Here is a 26251-nt window from a genome sequence, read left to right on the forward strand (position 1 = left end):
CTTACATTCAAAAGTAATTATAGTTACTAATTACGTTTTCCAAATGTTAATAAAGATAGTAACTCAGTTATCACATTGTAAAAGTAATTAGTTATCTCGCAAAGTAACTTTGATGTTATTTTTATCTTATGCAGTTACATTCTATAATATCTATGATGTCATAGATTTTTATCACAGAATGATTGTTAATATGAACATTTCAGATATCTGAAATGTTCATTCAGTAAGAATGTTCTTGGCAAGGATTAAACATATGGGCAACTGGGCAATTGCCCAGGGGCCCACAAACTCTAAAGGGCCCAGGCCCAGGGCAGCAAGGGCACGAGAAAAATACTGTATCTGTAATCTCCCTCTTTATAATAAACTAGGGTGACCATAGGTCCTCTTTTCCCCGGATATGTCCACTTTTCACTCTCTGTCTGGGGCGTCGGGGGTGGGGTGGGGGGGTTCTTGTATTGATGAAAATGTCCGGTTTTTCATCCAGGAGCAGGGATCCAATTATGGGGGAGCTGGATATCCTACACATCCAGGGGAGCCGGAAAAAAGTTTTCTACCGATATTACATCATTTATGGACTCTTGAGCAGAGAGCACAGAGAGCGGCAGAGCGATGATCGTTGGTGCACTGCGCTCCAGGCTGCTGCGCCCAGCGCACGGTCCATTCTCAAAGTGGTGCAACCAAAAAACTATAATTAACACACGATCGTTCATGTCCGCACATGTTCTCTATTTTCTGTCTTATTTGTGCCTGAAGCGCTCTGCTGCTGCGGAGCTCATCGCATGCGCTGCAGTGATTTCACCTCACTGGCGCAGCATCGAAACGCGCACTCCGCTTTGCGGTCAGGAGATCCCTTTGATCTACTCAAAAGTAACTGATGAGGTGAAAAAGTAAGAATCCAGGCAGCAGCTTTTCTGAAGAGTTTAGAGGAGGTGCAGGAAGATGAGAGACACACAGGACAGGAAAACCGTTAAATAAAAACAAGAAAGCAAAACAAAGTGTTGAAAAGTAAAATGTAGGTAGATTTATCTCCACTACACGTTTTTACCAGTATAAAGCAAGTTATACACATGTAATATGTATACATCTGAGACAAGACCCTCTCCTCACTGGTCAGTCCACACGAGGTGGGTCAAAGGTTACCCTGAGCGGGTTACGTGATGTCAGGCATTCAAGTATTGAGTATATTTACTGCATATTACAGTAAAATATTCTGTATGTGACCATATTATGGTGATCCTCGGGTCGTGATGATGGGGCCCTTTAATATTGTTGCCCAGGGTACAACAAAGTGTTAATCTGGCCCTGGTTCTTGGATATCTGAAGTGCTATTTACCACTAGGAATAGAATTAGAGATTAAAAAGTTATAGGTTAATTAGTTATCACTGATGTGTGTGTGTGAAATTTGTTCTCCACATTTGACCCATCCCCTGGGATAGTTTAACTCCCAATCCAACCCCTTAATGCTGAGTGTCAAGCAGGGAAGCATTGGGTCTTTGGTAAGACCCGACTGGGATTTGAACCCTGATCTCACAGTCTCAGGGTGGACACTATACCACTAGGCCATTGTTCTCCACATGTGACCCATCCCCTGGGATTGTTTAACTCCCAATCCAACCCCTTAATGCTGAGTGTCAAGCAGGGAAGCATTGGGTCTTTGGTAAGACCCGACTGGGATTTGAACCCTGATCTCACAGTCTCAGGGTGGACACTATACCACTAGGCCATTGAGCTGGTGGAGGTGGACTGAAAATAGGGCTGGTTGAGCAAGGAAAAAAATTAGGCTACCCACATGTAATTACAACATAACATATCTGGGCGGGACTGATCTGGTCCAGATGAGAAAGCAGTAAATGTAGCCACAGCTGCCCTGGGGTGCGTTGACGAAAGCGAACACAACCACAGTCACGGAATGCTCACCCCTTCCATTGGGTATTTCCCTTCTGGAGGAACCGGAAATTTGAGATCGTCGTCGTCGTCGTCGTCTTCCTCCGCTTATCCGGGTCCGGGTCGCGGGGGCAGCATCCCAACTAGGGAGCTCCAGGCCGTCCTCTCCCCGGCCTTGTCCACCAGCTCCTCCGGCAGGACCCCAAGGCGTTCCCGGACCAGATTGGAGATATAACCTCTCCAACGTGTCCTGGGTCGCCCCGGGGGCCTTCTGCCGGCAGGACATGCCCGAAACACCTCCCCGGGGAGGCGTCCAGGAGGCATCCTGACCAGATGCCCAAACCACCTCAACTGGCTCCTTTCGATCCGGAGGAGCAGCGGTTCTACTCCGAGTCCCTCCCGAATGTCCGAGCTCCTCACCCTGTCTCTAAGGCTGAGCCCGGCCACCCTACGGAGGAAACTCATTTCGGCCGCTTGTATCCGCGATCTCGTTCTTTCGGTCATTACCCAAAGCTCATGACCATTGGTGAGGATTGGGACATAGATCGACCGGTAAATCGAGAGCCTGGCTTTCTGGCTCAGCTCCCTCTTCCCCACGACAGATCGGCTCAGCGTCCGCATCACTGCAGACGCCGAACCAATCCGCCTGTCGATCTCCCGATCCCTCCTACCCTCACTCGTGAACAAGACCCCGAGATACTTAAACTCCTCCACTTGAGGTAGGACCACTCCCCCGACCCGGAGTTGGCAAGCCACCCTTTCCCGGTCGAGAACCATGGTCTCAGATTTGGAGGTGCTGATCCTCATCCCAGCCGCTTCACACTCGGCCGTGAACCTACCCAGCAAGAGCTGAAGGTCAGAGCTGGATGAAGCTAGGAGGACCACATCATCCGCAAAAAGCAGAGACGAGATTCTCCTGCCACCAAACTCGACACACTCCACACCACGGCTGCGTCTAGAAATTCTGTCCATAAAAGTGATGAACAGAACCGGTGACAAAGGGCAGCCCTGGCGGAGTCCAACCCTCACTGGGAACAGGTCCGACTTACTACCGGCTATGCGGACCAAACTCACGCTCCTCTGGTAAAGGGACTGAATGGCCCTTAACAGAAAGCCACCCACCCCATACTCCTGGAGCGTCCCCCACAGGGTGCCCCTGGGGACACGGTCATAAGCCTTCTCCAAATCCACAAAACACATGTGGATTGGTTGGGCAAACTCCCATGCCCCCTCCATCACCCTTGCAAGGGTATAGAGCTGGTCCACAGTTCCACGGCCAGGACGAAAACCACATTGCTCCTCCTCTATCTGAGATTCAACTATCGATCGGACCCTCCTCTCCAGTACCTTGGAGTAGACCTTTCCAGGGAGGCTGAGGAGTGTGATCCCCCTATAGTTGGAACACACCCTCAGGTCACCCTTCTTAAAGATGGGGACCACCACCCCGGTCTGCCACTCCCTAGGAACTGCCCCTGATGACCACGCAATGTTGTAGAGACGTGTCAACCATGACAGCCCTACAACATCCATAGCCTTGAGATACCCAGGACGAACCTCATCCGCCCCCGGGGCTCCGCCGCTGTGTAGTTGTTTGACTACCTCAGCAACTTCTGCCCCCGAGATCGGACAGTCCATCCCCAGGCCTCCCAGCTCTGGTTCCTCCTCGGAATGCGCATTGGTGGGATTGAGGAGCTCCTCAAAGTATTCCTTCCACCGTCCGACTATAGCCTCAGTTGACGTCAGCAGCTCCCCATCCCCACTGTAAACAGTGTGAGCGAGTTGCTGCCTTCCTCTCCTGAGGCGCCGGACAGTTTGCCAGAACCTCTTTGGAGCCGATCGATAGTCATTCTCCATGGCCTCACCAAACTCCTCCCACGCCCGAGATTTTGCCTCGGCAACTGCCACTGCTGCACCCCGCTTGGCTATCCGGTACCTGTCTGCTGCCTCCGGAGACCCACAGACCAGCCACGCCCTGTAGGCCTCCTTCTTCAGCCTGATGGCTCCCCAAACCTCTGGTGTCCACCAGCGGGTACGGGGGTTGCCACCACGACTGGCACCGGCCACCTTACGACCACAGCTAGCAACAGCCGCCTCGACAATCGCAGAGTGGAACAAGGCCCACTCGGACTCAATGTCCCCCACTGCTCTCGGGACGTGGTCAAAGCTCTGCCGGAGGTGGGAGTTGAAGACCGTCTTGACAGGTTCTTCTGCCAGGCGTTCCCAGCAGACCCTCACTATGCGTTTGGGTCTGCCAGGTCTACGCGGCATGTTCCCTTGCCATCTGATCCAACTCACCACCAGGTGGTGATCAGTTGACAGCTCCGCCCCTCTCTTCACTCGGGTGTCCAAAACATACGGCCGCAGGTCAGATGATACGACTACAAAATCTATCATCGACCTGTGACCTAGGCTGCCCTGGTACCAAGTGTACCGGTGGGCCTCCTTATGTTCGAACATGGTGTTCGTTATGGCCAAACTGCGGCTTGCACAGAAGTCCAATAACAAAACACCGCTCGAGTTCAGATTAGGTGGGCCGTTCCTCCCAATCACACCCCTCCAGGTCAAGCTGTCATTGCCCACGTGAGCATTGAAGTTCCCCAGCAGGACAATGGAGTCCCCTGATGGAGCACTATCTAGCACTCGTCCCAGGGACTCCAAAAAGGGTGGGTACTCTGAACTGATATTTGGCCCATAAGCACAAACAACAGTCAGGACCCGTTCCCCGACCCGAAGGCGCAAGGAAGCTACCCTCTTGTCCCCCGGGGTAAACCCCAACACACAGGCAGAGAGTCTCGGGGCTAACAAAAAGCCAACCCCAGGCCTCCGCCTCTCACCCGGAGCAACTCCAGCAAAGTAGAGTGTCCAACCCCTCTCCAGGTCTCGGGTTCCAGAGCCAATGCAATGTGTCGAGGTGAGTCCGACTATATCTAGCCGGTACCGCTCAACCTCTGCCACAAGCTCCGGCTCCTTCCCCGCCAGCGAGGTGACGTTCCATGTCCCAAAAACTAGTTTTCTTGTCCGGGGATTGGACCGCCAAGGCTCCCGCCTTGGTCTGCCACCCGATTCGCATTGCACCGGACCCTTCATGTTCCTCCTGCGGGTGGTGGGTCCACAGTTGGACAAGCCCATGTATCCGGTTCGGGCTGGGCCCGGCCGGGCCCCATGGGCGAAAGCCCGGCCACCAGGCGCTCGCTCACGGGCCCCAACCCCAGGCCTGGCTCCAGGGTGGGACCCCGGTAACCCTCCGGGCCGGGTACTCCGACTCTTCGTTTTAACCTCCATGAAAGATCCTTCGAACCGTTCTTTGTCTCACCCTTCACCTAAGACCAATTTGTCATGGGAGACCCTACCAGGGGCACTAAGTGCCCCAGACAACATAGCTCCTAGGATCATTAGGGCACTCAAACTCCTCCACCACGATAAGGTGACGGTTCAAGGAGGAGGGAAAAAATTTGAGATTTTGAGAAGAAAATTTGAGATGCTGCACAAAAATGATATAGTGCTAAATACCTGTAGTCATTTTCCAGGTCCAAATGTCTTTTGTTGTCTTTGACTTTAAATTGTCTTTCTTTATGGGACTCTGGTAATTTGTCAGATGGTCCAGTAGTTGCTTTTGGTCTTAAATGTGGTGCCAGTGGTGGTGCCGGTGCCCGGTAACCGAGTCACTTCCAGTATAATTAATGTCTCACTGCTGTTTTTCTGTTGGACCTGTTTCCCTTGCTTGGGCTGCTCACATGAGCCCTTAGTGGGTGTGGGCCTGTGCCCATAATGCCCATTGGATCTGGCCTTGCTCAAAGTGTCACAATCTAATCAGCTAATTAATCAGAAACACCAACAAAGGGTTCCTGAGCTATTGGATGGTCTCTCAGTCTGACATGAATTACTGAAATAAATGGACTTTTTGTACCATATTCTAATTTTGCTAGTTTTACCTGCATAGCTTTCTCTTTGCATGGTAGAGTTTTTCACTTGTAGTAACTTAATTTGTAGATGTAGCAATTAACTGTGTTAACTGAAAATGGCTTTATGAAGTATTGGCGAGCACAGGGTAACACCCTTTATAGAATTATGTCTGTTCTGGCTGGAGGATCGACTGTTATGGCCATGGAGAGATTTCTCCACATTCTCTGAATCTTTTCATGATACGTTTCATTTCACACAACGTGCCAACTTCATTGGAATTGGGGTTGTTTTTAGAAATCATACCTTTCTGGTAGGGATGGATAACATATCAGCATCAGTATCGGTATCGACCAATGTTAGTCAGTTTTTAACATATCTCTATCGGTCCGATAAATAAAATTGGGCCGATATCAACAACCGATATTTTTTCCATCTTATCTCCATTTGTTTATCTGTTTCAGAGGGTGAGGGGGGTGATGTGTATTTGTTTAGTCATGTGACAGTGATTGTAATCATCTCAGAAGCGTAAATGTGTGTGTTGTGTATACATAATAATGTAAATTCAGCTTTAATAATTTTCATTCTATACAAAATCTGCTGATTTTAGAAGCATTAATGTCAGTATATTGATGTCGGCAAATATCAGTTATTCGCCATAACAGTGATATTAATATTGGATATCTATATGGGCCCAAATAATTTCATATTGGTGTGTCACTACTTTCTGATATTAACATTAAGCAAAGAAAACCTTGAGCTACAGAATGTTTCAATATGTTCAGGTAGTTCCTCCAAAATCAAGTTGTTTTTGCTCCCAATTTTTTCAGGTGGAGTTCTGCTCAAAGGCACTCAAATGGATCATGAAAACATTGGAAGAAAGCAGCAAATTCGAACCTTCCCAACCGCCACCTACATAATGAGGTACCTTCCAACAGCTGTAAACCCATTAACATCTGAAATTCAACACAACGCAGTCATCAAGCTTGTTTGGCTAGGGACTTACGGATGAAGGCGAGGCAGGAAGCAGCATAATTTACTGGCTCCCATGTGGCCTAACTACCCCATGATATTGACAAGTTAAAACATAATTGACGATAATTATAATGGTATGCCAGGGGGTAATAAGAGGAGGACAAGAGGAACTCAGCTAAAATACACGGAGGAGTTTTTTTCACCAAAAGAAGCTGACGGCGCTAGCAAGCTAAAACCACACGGAGCTATGGAGGCCATTGAAGCTAACATTCTCACGGAGCTGAAAAGAGTTCAAGCTAACTTGAAAAAAGAAATAACTGAGCGGACTGGGCTGGTGAAATCAGAAATGACAAGAGTTTAGAAAAGACATGGGAAGACGACTTGACGAGATTGTTGCGGACATGATGGAGGCCACAAACAGGATCGAGGAAGTCGAGCAGAGGGTGGCTGACAAGGAGGAGTTTGCCGCAGATGCCAAGGACGTCCTCGGCTATACTCTCCAGCTGCAAGAGGACCTCCAGTCACGTATATCCGACCTGGAAGCCCGCTCGCTCAGGAACAACATATGTATTCATGGCATAGCAGAGGGAGAGGAAGGGGACAACATGTCTGAGTTCATCGAGACCTTCATGAAGAAAGAACTCTCCCTAACGGACAGTAATTTGGGCATACAGCGCTGTCACCGTTCCCTGGGCCCCAAACCACCACCGGGAGCCAACCCTAGATCTCGTGATATGGAGTATAAGATAAAAGACAAGATCCTCTGCTCGGCGTGGGCTTAAAAAGAAATCCAGCTAATAGGAAGACGTGTGTATTTTGACCAAGATTACCCTAGTGATATTTTAGCTAAACTGGGGGATTTTAAAAGAGAAGGGACTCTGCTTCCAAACCCTGTACCCATCCAGACTATGAGTGTTTTATGACAACGGGCCTGTGGTTTATATCAATGCGCAAGACTCATCTCAGTACCTAAAGAAAAGGAAGATGATGGAAGGGAGAGCAGACGACCCGGCAACACACACCTCTGCACCCAGGTCGAAGACACTCTCCTGGGAAAGTGCGAGTGGGACACGCGGCAGAACCGAGAGGCACGGGTGAAAAACATCCAGGAAAAACTCCAGGGATTTAAAAGGAATGATGGCAACACTGAGCTTTTTCCGTAGCAAGAATGCAGCTTTCCTCAGCAAGACATGGAGTAATATGTTCAGCCGCAGATAAGGGACATTTCTCGCTTTCTCCAAGTGGGCTGCTGCAATGAGTGAGGATTGTTGTGCAGCAACACGAGGGGCACCCTGGACACCCAAGGGCTTTCCTCTCTACTTTGAAGTTGGACATACACTGGAAGTCACTTATGTTATGTGTTCAGGTATGTTGGTTATTTGTTCGGCAATCCAATGTTTGTTTTTCACCTAGAGGTTCACAGGTTTAGGGTATTTTATTTTGAAGATGGAAATAGAGCAACATTATGTCAATGGGTTACAAAATCCTATTAAGAGAAGTAAAGCTTTGGCAAAAATGAAACGAGAAGAACAAGATATTGTTTTCTGGCAAGAAACACATCTCTCTAACATTGAGCACGAGAAATTACAAAAAAGGGGGTTTTAAAAATGTGTACTATTCTTCACACATTAAACAACAATCTAGAGGAATAGCTATCTTACTATCTAACAAAGTGAATTTCCAGTTCTCTTCACAAATCCGGGATAAAAAAGGGTGCTATATATTGGTTAAAGGGTACATCGATCATAAGGAAGTTATACACTTTGAATGTGTATAGATCACCGGGGAACGATAAACAGTTGAATAAGGGTCTTTTTGATCTGATTGCAACAGAAATATCAGGGGTGCTAATTTGCGGGGGAGATTGGAACATTCATTTAAATCCCTATGAGGACACCACTAGTAAAGTTAAAAATCTCAATCAGAAGCAATTTGTTAATTTTTTTTAAAGGAAATTTAGCTAATGGATGTATGGAGGGATCTGCATTCACGAGATAAATAATACACTTTTTTTCTCAAATGCCCACCGTACACATTCAAGATTAGACTACTTTTTAATGTCTAAACCTGATAGGCATAGAATCACAAATGGTAGTATGGGGTAAGAGACATTTCGGACCATGCAGGGGTATATTTGACACTTACTCTGGGTTCAGATCGGAAGGAGACTTTATGGAGGCTTAATATCGGTTTATTAAACGATACCAAATTTGGCAACTTTGTAGAAAAGAATTTTAGGAATACATGGAGCATAATAACAATGGTAATGTTTCACTCAGTATCTTATGGGACGCAACAAAAACTGTCCTCAGGGGGAAGCTAGTCATGTGGTCTACACATACGAAAAAAGAAAAAGAGAAATATTTAAAAGACCTTTTAATAAGACTAAAGTCTCTAGAAACAGAACATATGAAAAATAATAATAATGACACGTTACTACAGATTAAAGAGACACGACATAAATTAAACAAACTGTATGATGATCAAATAGAAAAAAAGACTAGACTTATAAAGCAGAATTATTACAAAAATGGTCCTAAATCTAAGAAATTCCTCGCGTGGAAGATACGTAAACAGCAGACTGACAGATTTATACAGAAAATTAAAAACCCAGCAGATGACAAAGTATATCACGATAGGAAAGACAAAACATTCCTTTGTGACTTAATACACTAGGTTGTATGCAGAGCCTCATATGACGGATGTACCCTCGGCCAATGCATTTCTTTCATCACTTGATTTACCATCAATAGGAACAGAGCAAAATAAAAGATTCACACAAACAATAACAGTGGAGGAGATTAATGAAGCCATTTCGAGGCTGAAGAGTAATAAGATGGCAGGTGAGGATGACTATCCGGCAGAGTGGTATAAACATTTTTGAGAGCTAGTAACCCCTCTGCTTAGGGACTGTTTTAACCACGTGCTTACAGGGTGGGAGACACCACCATCCTGGAAACGTGCAGTCTCCGTAATTCCTAAACCCAGTAAAAACAAGCTGAAGTGTGGCTCCTATAGACCAATATCGGTTTTGAATATTGACTACAGGATTTTCACAACAATACTGGCTAAACGGTTGGAATTCATAATCCCAGAATTAACATACAGATCAAACTGGTTTTGTTCGAAACAGGCAAACACATGATAATGTAAGACGGGCTCCTCACCTAATAAACCAAATGAAAAACACAGAATCAATTGCGGTAATTCTAGATGCGGACAAAGCGTTCAATTCGGTATGCTGGAATTATCTATATTTGGTCTTAGAGAGGTTTGGTTTCAATAACCAAATTATCAGGTGCTTACAGTTGTTATATAAGTTGCCCACAGCCAGAATTAAAATCAACGTGGACTTAACAGATACGCTACACCTAGAGAGAGGCTGTCGCCAGGGATGCCCCCTCAGCCCAGCCCTATTCGCGCTCTACATTGAGCCTTTGGCGAAAGCTGTCAGGGAATCAAATGACATCACAGGCATAAAGATTAAAGATTTAGTGTATAAAATAGGTCTGTATGCTGATGACATTCTCATAACATTATCTAACCCAGAAGTCAGTCTTCCTACCCTTCTCTCCTTACTTAAAAAATTTGGTACATATTCCGGATACAAGTTAAACCTACAGAAGAGGCAGACCCTTTTATTCAATTATCAACCATGACAAAGCACTCAGAAAATAACCAAATTTAATGGAGCAACACACCTATAAAATATTTAGGGATTCACATACCTACAGACCTATCCAAGCTTTTTGAATACAACTATATTCCTTTAACGTCAGAAGTAAAGGCGGATCTACAGCGCTGGAGGTTACTACCTATGAATATGCACAATCGGATAGACATAATAAAAAATAATTTATTGCTAAAATATCTTTATTTATTCCAGACACTTCCGATACATATACCCTCTAGGCAATTCAGTGAGTGGAACAGGATGATGTCTAACTTCATTCGGGCTAAGCAAAAACTGAGAGTAAAATTTTCATTATTACAACTTATAAAAAAGACAAGGGTAGATTTGCTGTACCGTGTCTGGAGGATTACTACAGGGCAGCACAGCTGCGAGTGTTGATCGGGTGGTGTGACCCAACATATGAGGCAAAATGGAAGGAGATAGATCAGTCCTATAGTGTAACACCCCTGCAATCACTGCTTGGAGATCGGACCCTAATTAAAAGACAAATAGACGGAGACCTGCTTCCTACATCAATGATAGTGCCTTTAAGGATATGGGATAAGATACTCAAAAACTAGAAAACTGAAAGGTCTGCCTGGCGTTTGAGATGGCCTGCACATGATTCCGATTTTACACCTGCAAGTATGGATAAAAGATTCACCCAGTAGTCCCAGAATGGGAAAACAGGTTACTGGACTATATCAGATAGAGGATTAAAAAAATACCAACAACACCAGAGAGCTTTTGATCTGGAAAGACAATTTTTTTTTAGATATCTCCAGTTAAGGCACTATTGCAGAAATGTAAAATGCCTGGAGGAGGAGGACACAGGCCTGGTTAAACTCCTATTTGATTCATGTAGAGGAAAGGCTCCAAAGAAACAGGTATCAACATTATATTCATGTTTAGAATCCTGTAGGAATAATGACACAAATTACATTAAAACAAGATGGGAAAAAGAGGCCAAATTAACAATAACCGAAGACAGCTGGGACAATATATGCAAAGCTGCGTTAATGACTTCTAGCTCAGGTCTTTGGAAGGAATTTATGTGGAAAAACATGGTTCGATATTTTGTTACTCCTGAGATTAGAAGTAAGCAAAGTAAATATACTGACAAGGCTCAGAGCTGGAGGAACTGTGGATGTGTACAAGCTTTCACTTTCATGTTTTTTGGAACTGCACAAAGATCACACCTTACTGGTTGGAACTGAGAAAAGAAATCAATGCCATTATGGACTTGAATTTATCCTGCAATTTCACTGTGTTTTATCTATGTGATTTACCGCAAGGACTGTGAATAGTGGACAGGTACCTTCTACTAATACTGCTCGCAGGGGCAAAGAAGGCTATAACTCGCAAATGGTTGAAGGAGGAGCCTCCAACATTGCTGGACTGGATTGACATCATTAATAACATATATGTGATGGAGAGACTGACTTTCTCACAAAGACTTGCAGCTGATGAATGTCAGAAATACTGGAAAAGATGGAACCTGTATCTGACTCAGACGGCACTGTAATGTCAAAGCAAATGCATAAAGATTTCCACCCTCTCCCATATGTAAATGCACCTTAAGTGGCTGTGAGGCCCTAACAACATTTTGTGACTTGTTTTAGATGCCCTGTACACTGGTTGAGTGAGGTCTGTATGTTCTATGTTTTTTTCCCCTTTTTCTTGCTTCTTTCTAACATAAAACTATCAATAAAAAGAAAGTATGAAAAATAAAGCTCGTTTGGCTAGTAAGATTACATTAAGGCGTTTCTTGTGAAAGGAGTACAGTAATTATGTCACTTAAGTATCTTTCTTTCTGTCTGTATTTTTGTTCCCTGCAGACATCTGCCCTGCTTCTAGTTCCTTTTGATTTTGGTGGAGGCAAGGGTCAGACAAAAAGGCCAACAGGACCAGGATACCGACAGTGGCTTTAGTAGAATATTAAATATCCTGACTCTGAGATTCTTGCTTTATTCAAATGAAGTATATTCTGATGTTGCTGCTGTTGTTTTTTTTTTTATACCAGATTGCATTAGGCCAAATGTTAAAGCAAACACATATGTGTCATTATCTGCTCAACAAAATGTATTTTTAAAAGAATAAGTGTATTTGATGTTATATTAAAATATAAATATGTGATTTTGTTTTTGTGATGCTTACAAAAATGTAAGAATACAATAGTTTGATGTTTTGAATTTTTTTTTGGTTTCATGAAACAATTGAATCAGTCACATAACTAAACTCTAATGTCTTATTGTGGGCTATTTTAAATGTTAAGAATGACGGTGGCTCATCAGTCAGTTGCAGATCGTCGTCGTCTTCCTCCGCTTATCCGGGTCCGGGTCGCGGGGGCAGCATCCCAACTAGGGAGCTTCAGGCCGTCCTCTCCCCGGCCTTGTCCACCAGCTCCTCCGGCAGGACCCCAAGGCGTTCCCGGACCAGATTGGAGATGTAACCTCTCCAACGTGTCCTGGGTCGACCCGGGGGCCTTCTGCCGGCAGGACATGCCCGAAACACCTCCCCGGGGAGGTGTCCAGGAGGCATCCTGACCAGATGCCCAAACCACCTCAACTGGCTCCTTTCGATCCGGAGGAGCAGCGGTTCTACTCCGAGTCCCTCCCGAATGTCCGAGCTCCTCACCCTATCTCTAAGGCTGAGCCCGGCCACCCTACGGAGGAAACTCATTTCGGCCGCTTGTATCCGCGATCTCGTTCTTTCGGTCATTACCCAAAGCTCATGACCATAGGTGAGGATTGGGACGTAGATCGACCGGTAAATCGAGAGCCTGGCTTTCTGGCTCAGCTCCCTCTTCCCCACGACAGATCGGCTCAGCGTCCGCATCACTGCAGACGCCGAACCAATCCGCTTGTCGATCTCCCGATCCCTCCTACCCTCACTCGTGAACAAGACCCCGAGATACTTAAACTCCTCCACTTGAGGTAGGACCTCTCCCCCGACCCGGAGGTGGCAAGCCACCCTTTTCCGGTCGAGAACCATGGTCTCAGATTTGGAGGTGCTGATCCTCATCCCAGCCGCTTCAGTTGCAGATAATTAGTAAAATTTAAACTGCATTATAGCCTTTAAAAAAATCATGTATTCAGGGCAATAAATATATCCTTCAGCTCTAAAAGGTTGAAATCACTTGGAAATTTTGTTTATTTTTCATTTCAGTATAAATCTGCAACTATAAAAGCAGAGACGAGCTGCTTTAAATATCAGTATAGGAAGCAAGTCGAGCAAAAGCAATTTTTAGGTAAAAAAAAATAGAACCACAAGAATGCATTATTTCTGGACACAGCCCCACAGAGAGATTATGGATCACGCTGTAGATGATAGACGCACACCTTCATTTTGTTTTGCCCTCATTCTGCCATACATGCTATGGCTTTTAAAAACCTCACAACCAGTGTTGGGAGTAACGCCGTTTAAGTATAACAGCGTTTCTAACGGCGTTCTTTTATAGGTAACGGAATAATCTAATTAATTACTTTTCCCGCCGTTGCAACGCCGTTACCGTTACTGGGGACGGAACGCTGTGCGTTACTATGTGCTTGTCGAACGTTGAGCAGCAGTGTGAGGCTTTCCGACCGCCACACTTCAGCTGCAGCCAGGGAGAGAGAGGTGTCGGTAACGCTCTTACAAACACGATGATGATTGGCCGGGTGGGCGGAGACCCTCACCGTCTCAGTCGCTGCATTCTGTAGACACAACGGGAATAACTCCGTTTAAAATAACCGCGTTAATAAAAAATATGTCTTTCTGTAACAAGCAAACTAATTAATTACGTCTTCTTTTATCAAAACGTTGTTCCTGTTACTGGTAAGGAAATGCGTGCGTTAAGCAGCGCGGTGTGTTGAAGCTGTCGTCAGCTGATCAGGAGCTAAAGAGGCAGATGTTTAAGAGCATCACGGCCCGTGAAGAACGAGGAAGACGTGATGAATATCTACGGCTGCAGACCCGCAGATTTGTTGCTGCAGCAGCGAATCTGCGGGTCTGCAGCCGTGCCCTTAGCGTGACAGCGGGACGTCCCGAAGGTCCGCTCACCTGTTCACCGCTCAGACGTCCTGATCTTCTACCTTCCTAGATCATCCAGCTGTAACCTGTTCCTGATCGTGTCTCTAGTCCCGCTGTAACACTGATGCATCAGTCTCAGACGTCATGGAGCTCAGGTGTTATTAGAACGACCTGTGTGTGTTTACCACCCAGCTTCAGCTCCTCTGTGTTTGGGTCTGACCCAAGTTAGTACATTTAAGTCCTCCATCAGGCTTGTGCCTCTTCTAGTGTCATTTTAAAGGATATTTATTTATTTATTTAACAGTTACTAGTAGCAACAGAAATGCTACTAAAAAGACACAATTTTGTGAAGCTGTAGAAATGGAATGCTGTGCAAAATTACATTTATTTCTGTAATTTAACTAGACTGAGAGACCATTTAAAGGCTCGGGAACCTTTACAGGTGTTTCTATTTGCAATTTTAAATTTTAGCTGATTGGGTTTTTGTTAAATATCACACAGTGACCTTTTAATAGTCTAGATTAGTGTAATGTTCCTATTAGTAGTTCCTCCTGTTAAGTGCTTATTTGTTTAAAATTTTCAGGTTTATATAAAACATTTGGCATACATTTTATTATGTTCAGTCATTAGTCATTTATATTTTACTATTGTAGTAATTCTTGCATGCTTTAATGAAAAAAGTAACTAAGTAGTTACTTTTGTTGGTAATTAGTTACTTTTATGATCTTGTAACTCAGTTAGTAACTGAGTTACTTTTTTGACAAAGTAATCAGTAACTATAACTAATTACTTTTTTAAAGTAACGTTCCCAACACTGCTCACAACATACTGGTACAGGGGACAAAATGATGGACCTTGTTTTTCTTGTGAGACCTGACCCAGAAAGTATTGGAAAAAGAGAAGAGGGCCACCGTTCTACAAAAGCTACTTCAGTCAAGTGTTGGACAGAGGATGACATTACCACACATCAGGCATGCTTTGATTGTACAGAGTGGGGTGTCTTTTATGAATCTTGTAGAGATTTAAAATTAACTGTCACCATTTATGTGTACATATCTTTTATTCCCAGTGAAATTATTTTAAAAAAATTACCCAAACAACAAACCATGGGTGTTATGATCTGGCTCATGGGACCACAGTATAAGGAGGAGGGCTGGACACATGGTGTAAATTAAAGAGGATTTTTATTAGAGATTGGCCTCACCAAAATGCTACACAAACAGCAGCTCCCAAAGGTGCTCCCTCTGACCAGTCTTATCTTTTAAAGTTCCACTTGGCAGATTTTTTTGCTGCAGCCACTCAGGAGCGATTATAGGCTGCACACATCTGAAGCAGCCAGTCAGCTGGATGCACTGGCACAGCAACATTTGTCAGATGGGCGCATTGTTTCTCCCATTGCAGGGACCCCAACAATGGCTCATTAAGGATTAAAAACAAGTGATAATCAAGAAAGTTACATTTTTTACACTGGCAAAAGACAGGAAATAAAGAACATACATAAAGAACTAAGGCACGAAATAAGAAAAGGATGTCTAAATACAAGGTGGAATATCAGCACAGTGGTCATAACTTGCATGCCGCGTGTAAAGCCTCAGTTTCACAAATGCAAAGGCGGTTCAGGAAGCATGAAAAAGAGAAAGTGACACTCCCAGATGCACTCAATAATTTATTTTTCTTTAGAAATTTTTGATTTGATTTTACCAGTAATCTCTTCTCTTAGAGGAAGCATGTATCCTTACCCAACTGCTGTTAGTGCCTAAGGGGTTAGGAACCTAATGAAATATGTGAGCACTAGGAAGGCTCCCGAGTTTCAGACTGGGTCACTGTATCAAGAGTCTTGGTTAGACATAGAATAGACACTTTGCAATACGATAGAGATTTCAGACTTACCATTTATTAGCTCAAGCATAAGAAAACATGAAGGCTTCAAAAGTATTAGTATCAGCACCTCTCTGACAGCATGGTGGGAGTATCTTAAAATGACAGAGTCTTCACTAGTACCATGCAGACGCACACCTATCTGGAATAATCCTGATATTTTGCAAAATAATAAAATGATGAACCTTCCGGACTGGAAAAATAAAGGAATTCTATACCTGAAACACATATATGAAGGATTGGACTTCATTCCATTTAATAGAATAGTATCCCAATTTGGAATGGATAAGAATAGCTTTTTAGAATATCACCAAATTAAATCTGTAGTAAAACAAAAATTTAAGCTCAATAAAATAGAATTACAAACACCACCAACGGTATTAGACTTCTATAATCTCAAACCCCCCAAACTACTGTCTTAAGTATATAAGACACTGTCCAAAATAGACGATAGAATAGCAATCCCTATTGAAAAATGGGAGATGGATCTATCAGTCAGCTTTGACCAGAACATCTGGTCCCAAACTTGTTTAAAAACTTTTAAAATGATCAGATACTCGAATTTACAATTAATTCAGTACAAAATTCTACACAGAGTGCACTATACAGGTCATCGGATGTTCAAGATGGGGTTTGTGTCGTTTGACACCTGTACACACTGCACAAACAACATTCCTGAAAATTACATTCATGCACTGTGGTCCTGTCCACCTGTCCAGGAATTTTGGGGTAGAGTATGTGAAGAGCTGTCAAAGTCTCTGAAATGTCATATCCCAACCACCCCTCCTCTTTGTTTACTGGGAAACCTGGATGATGTCCCGATTGAAAAATCTTTGGTTCACGTGGTTCTGATTGCCATATGCATCGCTAAGAAAACTCTCCTCTTGAATTGTAAAAATAGAGAAACTCTCTGCATTAACCAGTATAGAAATCTTTTGTTAGATCATATTACACTTGATATAGCCTCTGCTTCCACTTCAGATCAATCTCTCTGGGCTCCTTTGATCGGTTCCATCACATAGCGATGACATGTATGCTGCCGGGAAGAAGGCAGGAACATGCAGCAGTGCCTGGCCCGGGTTCAGGGGCCTCGGGTAGACCTTGGCTCCGCTGCTGTCCCATCACAGGGGAGGGGGAGGTCCAGGAGGGGGAGGACCCAACCTTACCTGGATGTCCTATGTCTTATATATTCTGGAAGTGTTGCAAATGCAGGGATGGGCATAGACATTCTGCTGGGTTGGTGTCTGCGGACTCCTTGAGGCTCTGTAATGCTGCTGCTTTGGGCCCTGGCAGGATGGGCTGGGGTCTCCATGTCCTAGGTGGCAGTTTGACAACAGAGGTGCCTATTGGGGCCAGTGGGGGAGCTGGCTCCCTGGAGGGCTAAGCCCAGCCAGCCATTCCTCCCCATCCCCGCATATTTCTTTCCTCCTGCTCCCTCACATCATCACACAGACATGCACATAGGACCTTGGGGGGTGGACAAGTCAGGGTGTGTGGGTATGGACCCCATTTCCGCATTCCTGTGGCAGCCTGCCCCCCAATTTTATTTGCACCTTATACACTTCCACTGACAACATTCAACGCAAACACACACTTAGGGCCTTGGGAGTGAGCACATTCAACGGCACTTGGCAGGGGGATTTCTCAGCCTCCTCCCGAGTGCCGGTGCCCACTTCCAATTTTAAACTGCACTTAGACACCGAGAGCTGTGGGTGCAAGTGGGGTGGTGTGGTGGCATCAGCTGGAATAGGCCAGACGATGCCCGCACTGCCCGCTCACCACAGCCATGGAATACACCTCATCAACACACAACACTATATTGGAGCAGGTGGAGGGAGACAAGGGGTCTTATCACACCTCTGTTGTTGCTTGGCTTCCTGGGGCTGGAGGCTAAGAGGCAGATCTGGCCATCTGGTTGGGCGGGGGAGCCTGCTCATCAGCACCCCCAGCAGAAAGGGTCAAACTCTGGTAACCGGTGATGGTTGTACCCCATGTGCAGCAGTACCGGGAGCATGTATGGGGAGCATGAGTGGGTGTCTGGCGTGCATTTTTGTAAGTCTTTGGTTGTATGTGTATGTGTGAGCATGAGGGAGGGAGTGTGTGACTGTGTTTGTGTATGACTGTATATGTCAGGTGGGGCCTTTGACTCCTCCCCTCTCCTGGGACTTCTTTTGATGATATAGATCTTCGTCTCCCCTCCCTCTGCCACACCTGGTGTGGAGTGCGGTGCCTTGGTCTGCCTGAGTGTTTCTGGCTCCCGGGTCAGGGGGTTTAAGATTTTTGGCGTCTGCCTGATCAATCCCGGTGGCGGCCTGGTGGGGTCTGGGTCCCTGGGCTCTGCTGGGTCCCCGGCGGGGGTGGTCGCCTCTGGGTCCCGGGTCGCTGGGTCCCGGGCTCGGCCGGCTAGGGGGTGGGAGGCTGCGGGCGGGCCTGTGGGCTTGCCGCTGATATATCCCGAGACTCTGCCGGCTGCTGGTTGTGGCCCCCAGGGGCGATCCTCTGTGCCTCTCGAGGGGAGTGGGGGCCTTTCTGGCTGCAGTCTCCTTGGGGTTCCTGTGTTCTGGGGCAGCGCCTGGATCTCTGGGACTTGGAGCTCCCCCCGTCTCCTACGCATCTTTGGGGGGCAGATCTGTGGTCCCTCACACTCTCTATTGGATGCTCCTCTAGAGAAACCTTACATAAACAACTGCGTGTACACACACAGGTGCTCACATGGTGCTCTCAAAAGTATGGGCTTGGGTACGTTCAACACAGGTCTTAAGACTATGGTGGGCGCTTAATGCACTGTGATTTATTATCGTGTGATTGTTCAGTTAAACAATGTTGATTATATATTTCTTCATCAAGTTGATGCAGTTATAGCTTGATCTTGTTGTATTGTTTTTGTGTCCCATTTTTTTCTTTTTTTTCTTGTCTCTTTCTGCAGGTCTAGAAGCAGACTCTAGTTCATTATTGTTTATTTTTGTGGAATCCCCCCACCCCCTTCCCCCCTCTCTCCCCACCTTTTGTCTTTTCCTTTGTCTTTCACCTCTGACTCCGTGTCTGGTCGGAGTTACAAAGCATTCAAAAACAATAACAATACAGTTTTAAGTATCAGGCTTGACATTAGAAGCAGACGCTTTGATGCTCCACCTGAGAGTAAATCTGTAAGGCTTGTTACCAGCATCCAGACATCAATTCTGTTTGCTTCACAGCCAGACAGGACACCGTAAAAAAAATAAAAAATAAAAAAAATAAAAAAGAGGCTTGAATGAAGGCTGTGTTTTACTGCCTGTTATTTCTGCATACCAATGAATCTTAAAGCATATTTGAACACAGCTACTTGCTTTGTTCTCAGATACCAGACTGTTGTTATTTCTTAGTGTGACTGATTTTTTAGAGCCGGATCTTGCAAAAACAAAGGAATATTTTTGTTTGTTTTGGATGTAAAATAGACACAGCAGCAGAGAGCATTAATCATTTATGAAGGGTTTTAATTTGTTTCATCCTACAAGTATCTCAGTGATTTCTTTGACAACCAACTTAAGTTTGATATTAGTACTGCTGCTGTCATGAAATGTGAGTGAATGAGTAAACAGAACCACCAGGCCTTTATTGAGAATCTCTTGGGTTTCTCTGTTGTCTGCTTTTGCTTCACTCTGAAAGACAACAACATATAACAGGAATGCATAAGAGGGGCCTGGCTTTCTTTTTGCAATAAACAAAGAAAGCTATAAAAAAAGATGTAACGGTTCCATATCATGCTATTTTCAATCTTTGAGAGCAAGGGTAGGCACAGTATATGATAAATATTACTAATGGCACTGCTGAGATATCATTTATTGTAAATACGAGTTATTTTCATCAGTCTGAATTCATAACCAGAAATGAAACAGTTTGTTTGAGTGAAGCTTCACCCACGCATGCTCCATCAGCATCTTAGGCCAGCCTGCTGTTTTTGGCCTTGGTAGTCCAGTGGTTAAAGGTGTGGTTGACTGAAAATCGTTTTTTAATTATTATTTCTGATTATCATCTGTCACTCTGAGGTTTTCGACAGGCTGAGAACAGTCTTCCACACCAACCTCCTGCATTAATTTCTGATAAGGAAAATAAATAGTGAAGTGCTAGGATTTGAAAATCCTCACACTGTGATGTCACACTGTGAATTAGCATTAATTGCTTCACCCATCCTGGCTCCACAGGGAGGTTTTTAATGTTTTTGCAGTGAGGAGAGAGAGCGAAGAGTGTCTTGGTGATGGTTTGAAGGGTAGGATAAAGACTTTTTTATTTGATCTGGCCTTTACCTCTGGCCATTTGTCTGTTTTAGTGTTGTTGTTTTTTTCAGTTTGTATACTGTTTTAATTTTCTTTTAAATCATTTTTCTAATTCTTATCTTGTTATTTTTAATTATTTCCTGTTCAACACTTTGTTGTCACTCTTGTGCCTGAAAGGCGCTTTAGAAATAAAGTTTGAGTTGAGCTGAGTTGATTGTGACTTTTGCAACATTACTGAACATGTTCTGTTAGCCAATCAAAAGTGAGGTGTGTGCATATCATCAATAATAATGAGTAATCCTGCTATTTTCAGCCCACTGTAACGTGATGAAGGAGCTATTCCACCAAGGATTTAACCTCTTTCCACAGATGCCTCTGACACAGTGCTCGAGTGCATGAGACAGCCTCAAGGTCATGCATTTGCTTCTAAAACTGTTTACTTTCCAGCAAGAGAAGAAAGAAGATAATGAACTCTTTTCTTTTATTAAATCAAAGAACTCTATTTTTTAATAAAGCTAATCAAAACAAGTGTTAGTTAATAATACAATGTTGACCAATCTGTGAAATCACAATGTTATGATTAATATGTTTTAGTAAGTAAATGACTTAATCTAGTTCACTAGACACACTGACACACATAAGGTAAACAACACATGACACATTGCTGTTACTGATCCAATCAGAACCTTCCTAGTCTGAAGCATGGCATAGTCTCTATGGTGTTTACAAATCTGTCAGCTTTGATTCGACCAGAATTCAAAACACCCAGATTGATAAAACCAGTTCCAATGCCATCTTAGTTCAGTTCTCAACATCTCACTGGAGTTCACCGCATGCTAAGCGGAGTATCGGACCGGCCATCCGGACTTCCCTTTTTAAGCTGAGAACCAACAAGCTGGGAAAATCTGTTGCATTTTACCAACCACGCAACGGTTCCTTTCACAATAAAAGCTGAACTCACTGACCCAAGGAGGGTCCCCTTTTGACGCTGTGAACCACCTGTCGCTTTTTACCTGGAGACAATCCAAGGACTAGTTTGTCATGCTGTGACGCTGTACCACTGGCTCCAGTACCGAAAGGAGGGTCCGTGGACCTGACATTCTGGATCCGTACAGGAGGTCTCCCTGAGGGTATGTGTGGATACGACAAATATGGCGTCTCATGTGTTTATGAAACTACTCCTTTCAAACTCTGATCGTAGTTAGGAGCAAAACATCATCTCCCACTCAGACTTGCCTCTCCAGATACGAGAGTTCTGATTAACACGACTCACACACACCATCCATCTCACATCTCATTCAAACAGATACATTCATCATTAGAGAGTTAGTATTGTTTAAATTGTTTAAAATTAGTTAGTAATAAATCATCTTAAACATTTGAAGAACTCTTTCTCTTGTCTCTCAGTTAATACAAAGTGCTACAAATCCCTACATTAAAAAGTTCCAATCTTCTGGTTTAATAACTCAGTGGTCCGTAAGACTGATCCCATACTCCAGGGGTGTTAAACTCAAACTCACACGGGGCCGAAATGAAACTCTGAGATGAAGTCGAGGGCCAAACTTAATATTTTTGAAAAAGTGATGGCAAATTTGCACATTCTCTTTATCAACATATATGCAATTTTGAACCTTTAAATTTGGAAACAAACTTATTTCTGCAATAACACTGAATGTGGAATAACCTAATTACACACGAGCAAGTCAGTTTTAAATAAAAGGCATCAGTGGTATTCATTACTTGTGGTATATTCAGCATTTTTAAAATCTATTCAGGATTTATATTTTCTTGTTGTTTATTCATTTTTCTTATTTTTTATTCTCTTTTTTTCTCCTGTAATACGTGTCATCACTGCTGTGACGTCTAGCTTTCGCCACTGAGGAAAAATAAAGGGATTTTCTATTCTATTCATCTATCTGCAGCCTTTCCACTTCCTGTTTACTGTAGGTTAAATCTTTGCTCACGGGCCAACAACAAAATAAAAATATAATTTTATCTTAAATGAAAATGCAGCATCTCACCTGTTAACTTTCATGTTTTGGAGCAGAAAAAGAGCATAAAACCAGCATATTTAAAGCTCAGTTTGCTCCACTGGTTTACTGTGATGCTCACCTGTTCCAGCCAGATACCTGCATCATGGGGTTGATCTGAGCTGAGGAGGAGACTCCTGTTGTTTTGTTCATCTTCATCATAATAATGACAACATTAGATGACAACAGGTGTTCACATAGGTTTGTGCTGATGAACATGTCTGAGCAGCTTGACCACGTTGTGTGTCGGGGAGGAAAAACTACAGCAGGCACAGAGTCGTGCTGGTTTGAGCGTGTCACTGCTCGCTGGAGTTATATCAGCTCTGTCTGGACGTTAGTTGGAAAACTTTCTCTTTCAGTCGCGAACACATTACTGAGCGGCTAGAATCTCCGTTTCTGGGCTTCAACGTCAGAAAATAGCTGAGTGAACTCGGCGCTGAGTGAGAGGAGTGTAGTTTGTCCGAGACAGCGGAGCTGCAGACACCGGCAGCAGGCGCTGAAAAAACGCAAAGGAGGGGGCGCGTCGGCTCCGCGCTGATGCCGCAAAGCATCATGGGAGTTGAAGTCTTTGCAGTAAAATCGGCCAGCGGGCCAGTTTTAATATATTTTTTATATTTATCTCGCAGGCCACATAAAAATGCTCTGCGGGCCGCATCTGGCCCGCGGGCCTTGACTCTGACATATGTGCCATACTCGATATGGAATCTTAACGTCTCGGTCCTTAATTAGATGTAAATTAACTTTATTACACCACCTCTGCACCAGAAAATGTCTGCATCTCAAAACAGCAGCGTCATAGTTTTCTTTTTTTATTTATTGACTCATAAGGCATTGATTTACACTAGAGAACACTGCAAATGTATTAAATAAATGAGTAAACCACACATTTAAAGTGCGTACCTTGGCACTCTAACAACTGGACTACCACGTCTGTTACAAATTCAATTTTCAATTCAAGGTTATTTATATAGCGCTAAATCACGACAACAGTCGTCTCAAGGCACTGCACATAGTCAACATTCCAATACAGGTCAGTTCATTAAGCCGAGCTTAAGCCTTAAAGTTAGGAGCTTTTTAGTCGAATAAGGAACTAATGAGTGAGATCCATTTGTAGAGAGGAGAGAAGTTTCACGGATAGTTCAAAAGAAGCAGGGTGCTGGGTTTCACTGTGATGTGGATCCACTGAAGGTCACATAGTGGAGCAAACCATTGAAGGAGCCTTTACTCTAAATAGTTTGCTGGGCCACCTGTCAGCAGCAGCTCACAACAACAGTGTCATCACTGTTACTGAGGTCTCTCTACATGTTGGATGTTGGGGAAAGCAAAACGGCCATGTGAATAATTGAGAGGCTAAAAAATGTCACTGACTTTCTAGAAAAAAGAAATAAATCTAAGTAAAAAGCGAACAGTGAAAAGTGCAGACTATGAACTTTTCTATTTACAACTTCATCCATCATCCTGACGAGCTCCCGTCTGCTCCTGGACTAGAGGAGAATTTACTACAAATAGAAGATTTTCCACTTTTCTTTGTCTCACAAGCACCTCATAAAGATTTGTGTAACATTTATGATCACTGAGGCTTTCATTCTTATATACAATTAGTTTCAGTGTTGAATCAAGATCCGGTTTGTTCACTTTATTCAACAGTTGATTTAGACTCAGGACTGATATACAGCAATGTAAGAAATGTGTGGCTATGGCTGGTTTTCTGTTTTTAATGTGAAAGATGTCTTTTATTCACATTATGAGGTTGAATTTAAAAGTTGAACAGAGGATGTTCTTCCCGCTGGATCATCTGAACCATTGGTCCGCATAACTGTCAGTTATTCTTGTTACGCTTTCACACAAGGCTGTCATCGTAAGTGCTCGTTTCTGGGTTAGTTTTCACTTCCTGCGCATGCAGATTCTGTTTATGTGTAGAGTGATGCGTCTTCATTACTCGCCGTTCTCACTGGCTCTCATTTCAGATTACTGCTAGAAGAAGTGCTGCAAGGCCGGCAGCTACAACCAGAGCGTGTACGAAGATTAGCAGACATTCTCTCTCCTGCGCTTTTTCAAAACGTGGAGAAGCCGGTTATTTCCTGAAACATCCTAAGCTCTTACCTTTAATTTGATATTTTGAATCATTTATCTTTACAAGCAAGTGGATTAATTTGTAAAGATGCATCAAACAGTCTTCTGAAAGTTGGAATTGGCTGATGCTGTGTTTGATGAGTGGTTGGCCAATCTGAAACTCAAAGATCAGACCTTGGCTCTATTTGATTTTTTACTCATCAAAAGTGCATTTTCTCAGTCTGTGACCTCAATTGACCTTTGCTTATTATTAGTTTGCGCTTCCATGTAGAAAATCATATTTGTCATATATATAAATAAAAATGTAATGTTATTTATAATCCTAGGAGATAAATCAGTGTCAGCAGTGCTAAAAACCAAAATCAGTGCTTTTCGGAATTTTCTAGTTTGGATAATGAGGTAGTCTTGAAAATGCGTCAAAATCAAGCTTGTTTTATGAATTTTTACGGAAACATTACATTTGAAACACATGTAAAACAATAAATACCCAAATTACTTTAAAGGTAGACCCTGAGTTTATCATTCAAACTGGTTAAACTTTCCCCACCCTCTTATTTCCATGTGACCTTTTTTACCCGACCTTCTGCAGACCAGAACAGCCACCTCGGTGATCCACACACTCACCCCCATCCCTCTAATACTCTGTGTTAAGGACCTCAGGAGCATTCTTCCCAGGCATGTGCCTCTGTCACTCATGTGCATGCAACTGCAGCGCACACACTTCTGTGTCCTCTGTCCTCAACACAAGCCCAGCTCAGTGCTCTCAGGCTCATGAACCCAGCCCTCCTCTCAGTCTGGACGTGAACAATATCCCTCGCTAAGCTGCCACGTTGCATTTTTTTAAGGGATTTTATGGACTTTAGACGTTAAGAACACATCTGTGGTGACGGAACTAAAATAGAAAGTCCTCCAGAGATCCATGATGGCGCCTGTGAGAAGCTTGGTGATCCCACTCCTACTGGTGCTCCTCTGCTCACCACTGGTCCCACTCCTCAATGCCCAAGATGCAAGCAAAGAGGAGGACGACCTCCATAACAGACATGCTGAGGAAGACAAAGCTGCTGATGATGGTGAAGACACTGAACAAGATGAAGAGGCAGCAGAAGAGGAAGATAATGAAGCAAGTGAAGAAGATGATGAAGAGGCTTCTGATGAGGAAGAGGAGAATGCAGAAGAAGAGGAAAGAGATGAAACCTCTGAGGAGGAGGAAAACGCTAAAGATGAAGAAGGGGCTGGTGATGATGATGATGAGGAGGAGGAAGAAGAGGCAGCTGATGACAAAGATGATGATATTGAGGAAGAGGATGATGAGACTGATGAGGATACTATAGAAGAGGAGGAACAGGAACAGCAGCAGGAGGCCGTAACTGAAAAGGAGAGGGAAGAGGAGGCAGGTACTGAGGAAGAAGATGATGAAGCTGATGTGAATGCTGTGGAGGAAGAGAACGAAGGGGAGGAGTCTTTTGAGGAAGAAGAATCAGAGGATCATACTGCTGCTGAGGATGACTCTGAAGATGAAGGTAACAAAAACCTTCTGCATTCTGATGTATGAACCTACAACAGACTGCTTTAG

General features: G+C 44.1%; 2 protein-coding genes across 2 annotated transcripts in view; both read left to right on the forward strand.

Moving 5' to 3' along the window:
• Nucleotides 1–12608, forward strand: part of LOC107387988 (transient receptor potential cation channel subfamily M member 4) — a 39184-nt gene extending 26576 nt beyond the window's left edge. The window contains exons 27-28 of the mRNA XM_015963290.3: nucleotides 6616–6709; nucleotides 12272–12608. Coding sequence (XP_015818776.3) covers nucleotides 6616–6705 — 90 coding nt within the window. The 3' untranslated portion in view covers nucleotides 6706–6709; nucleotides 12272–12608. The remainder of the gene's footprint in view (nucleotides 1–6615; nucleotides 6710–12271) is intronic.
• A 485-nt stretch (nucleotides 12609–13093) lies between these two features.
• hrc (histidine rich calcium binding protein) overlaps nucleotides 13094–26251 on the forward strand; it is a 34182-nt gene continuing 21024 nt past the window's right edge. The window contains exon 1 of the mRNA XM_015963289.3: nucleotides 13094–26198. Coding sequence (XP_015818775.3) covers nucleotides 25598–26198 — 601 coding nt within the window. The 5' untranslated portion in view covers nucleotides 13094–25597. The remainder of the gene's footprint in view (nucleotides 26199–26251) is intronic.

This window comes from Nothobranchius furzeri, chromosome 16, assembly GCF_043380555.1.
Source record: "Nothobranchius furzeri strain GRZ-AD chromosome 16, NfurGRZ-RIMD1, whole genome shotgun sequence".
NCBI lineage: Eukaryota > Metazoa > Chordata > Actinopteri > Cyprinodontiformes > Nothobranchiidae > Nothobranchius > Nothobranchius furzeri.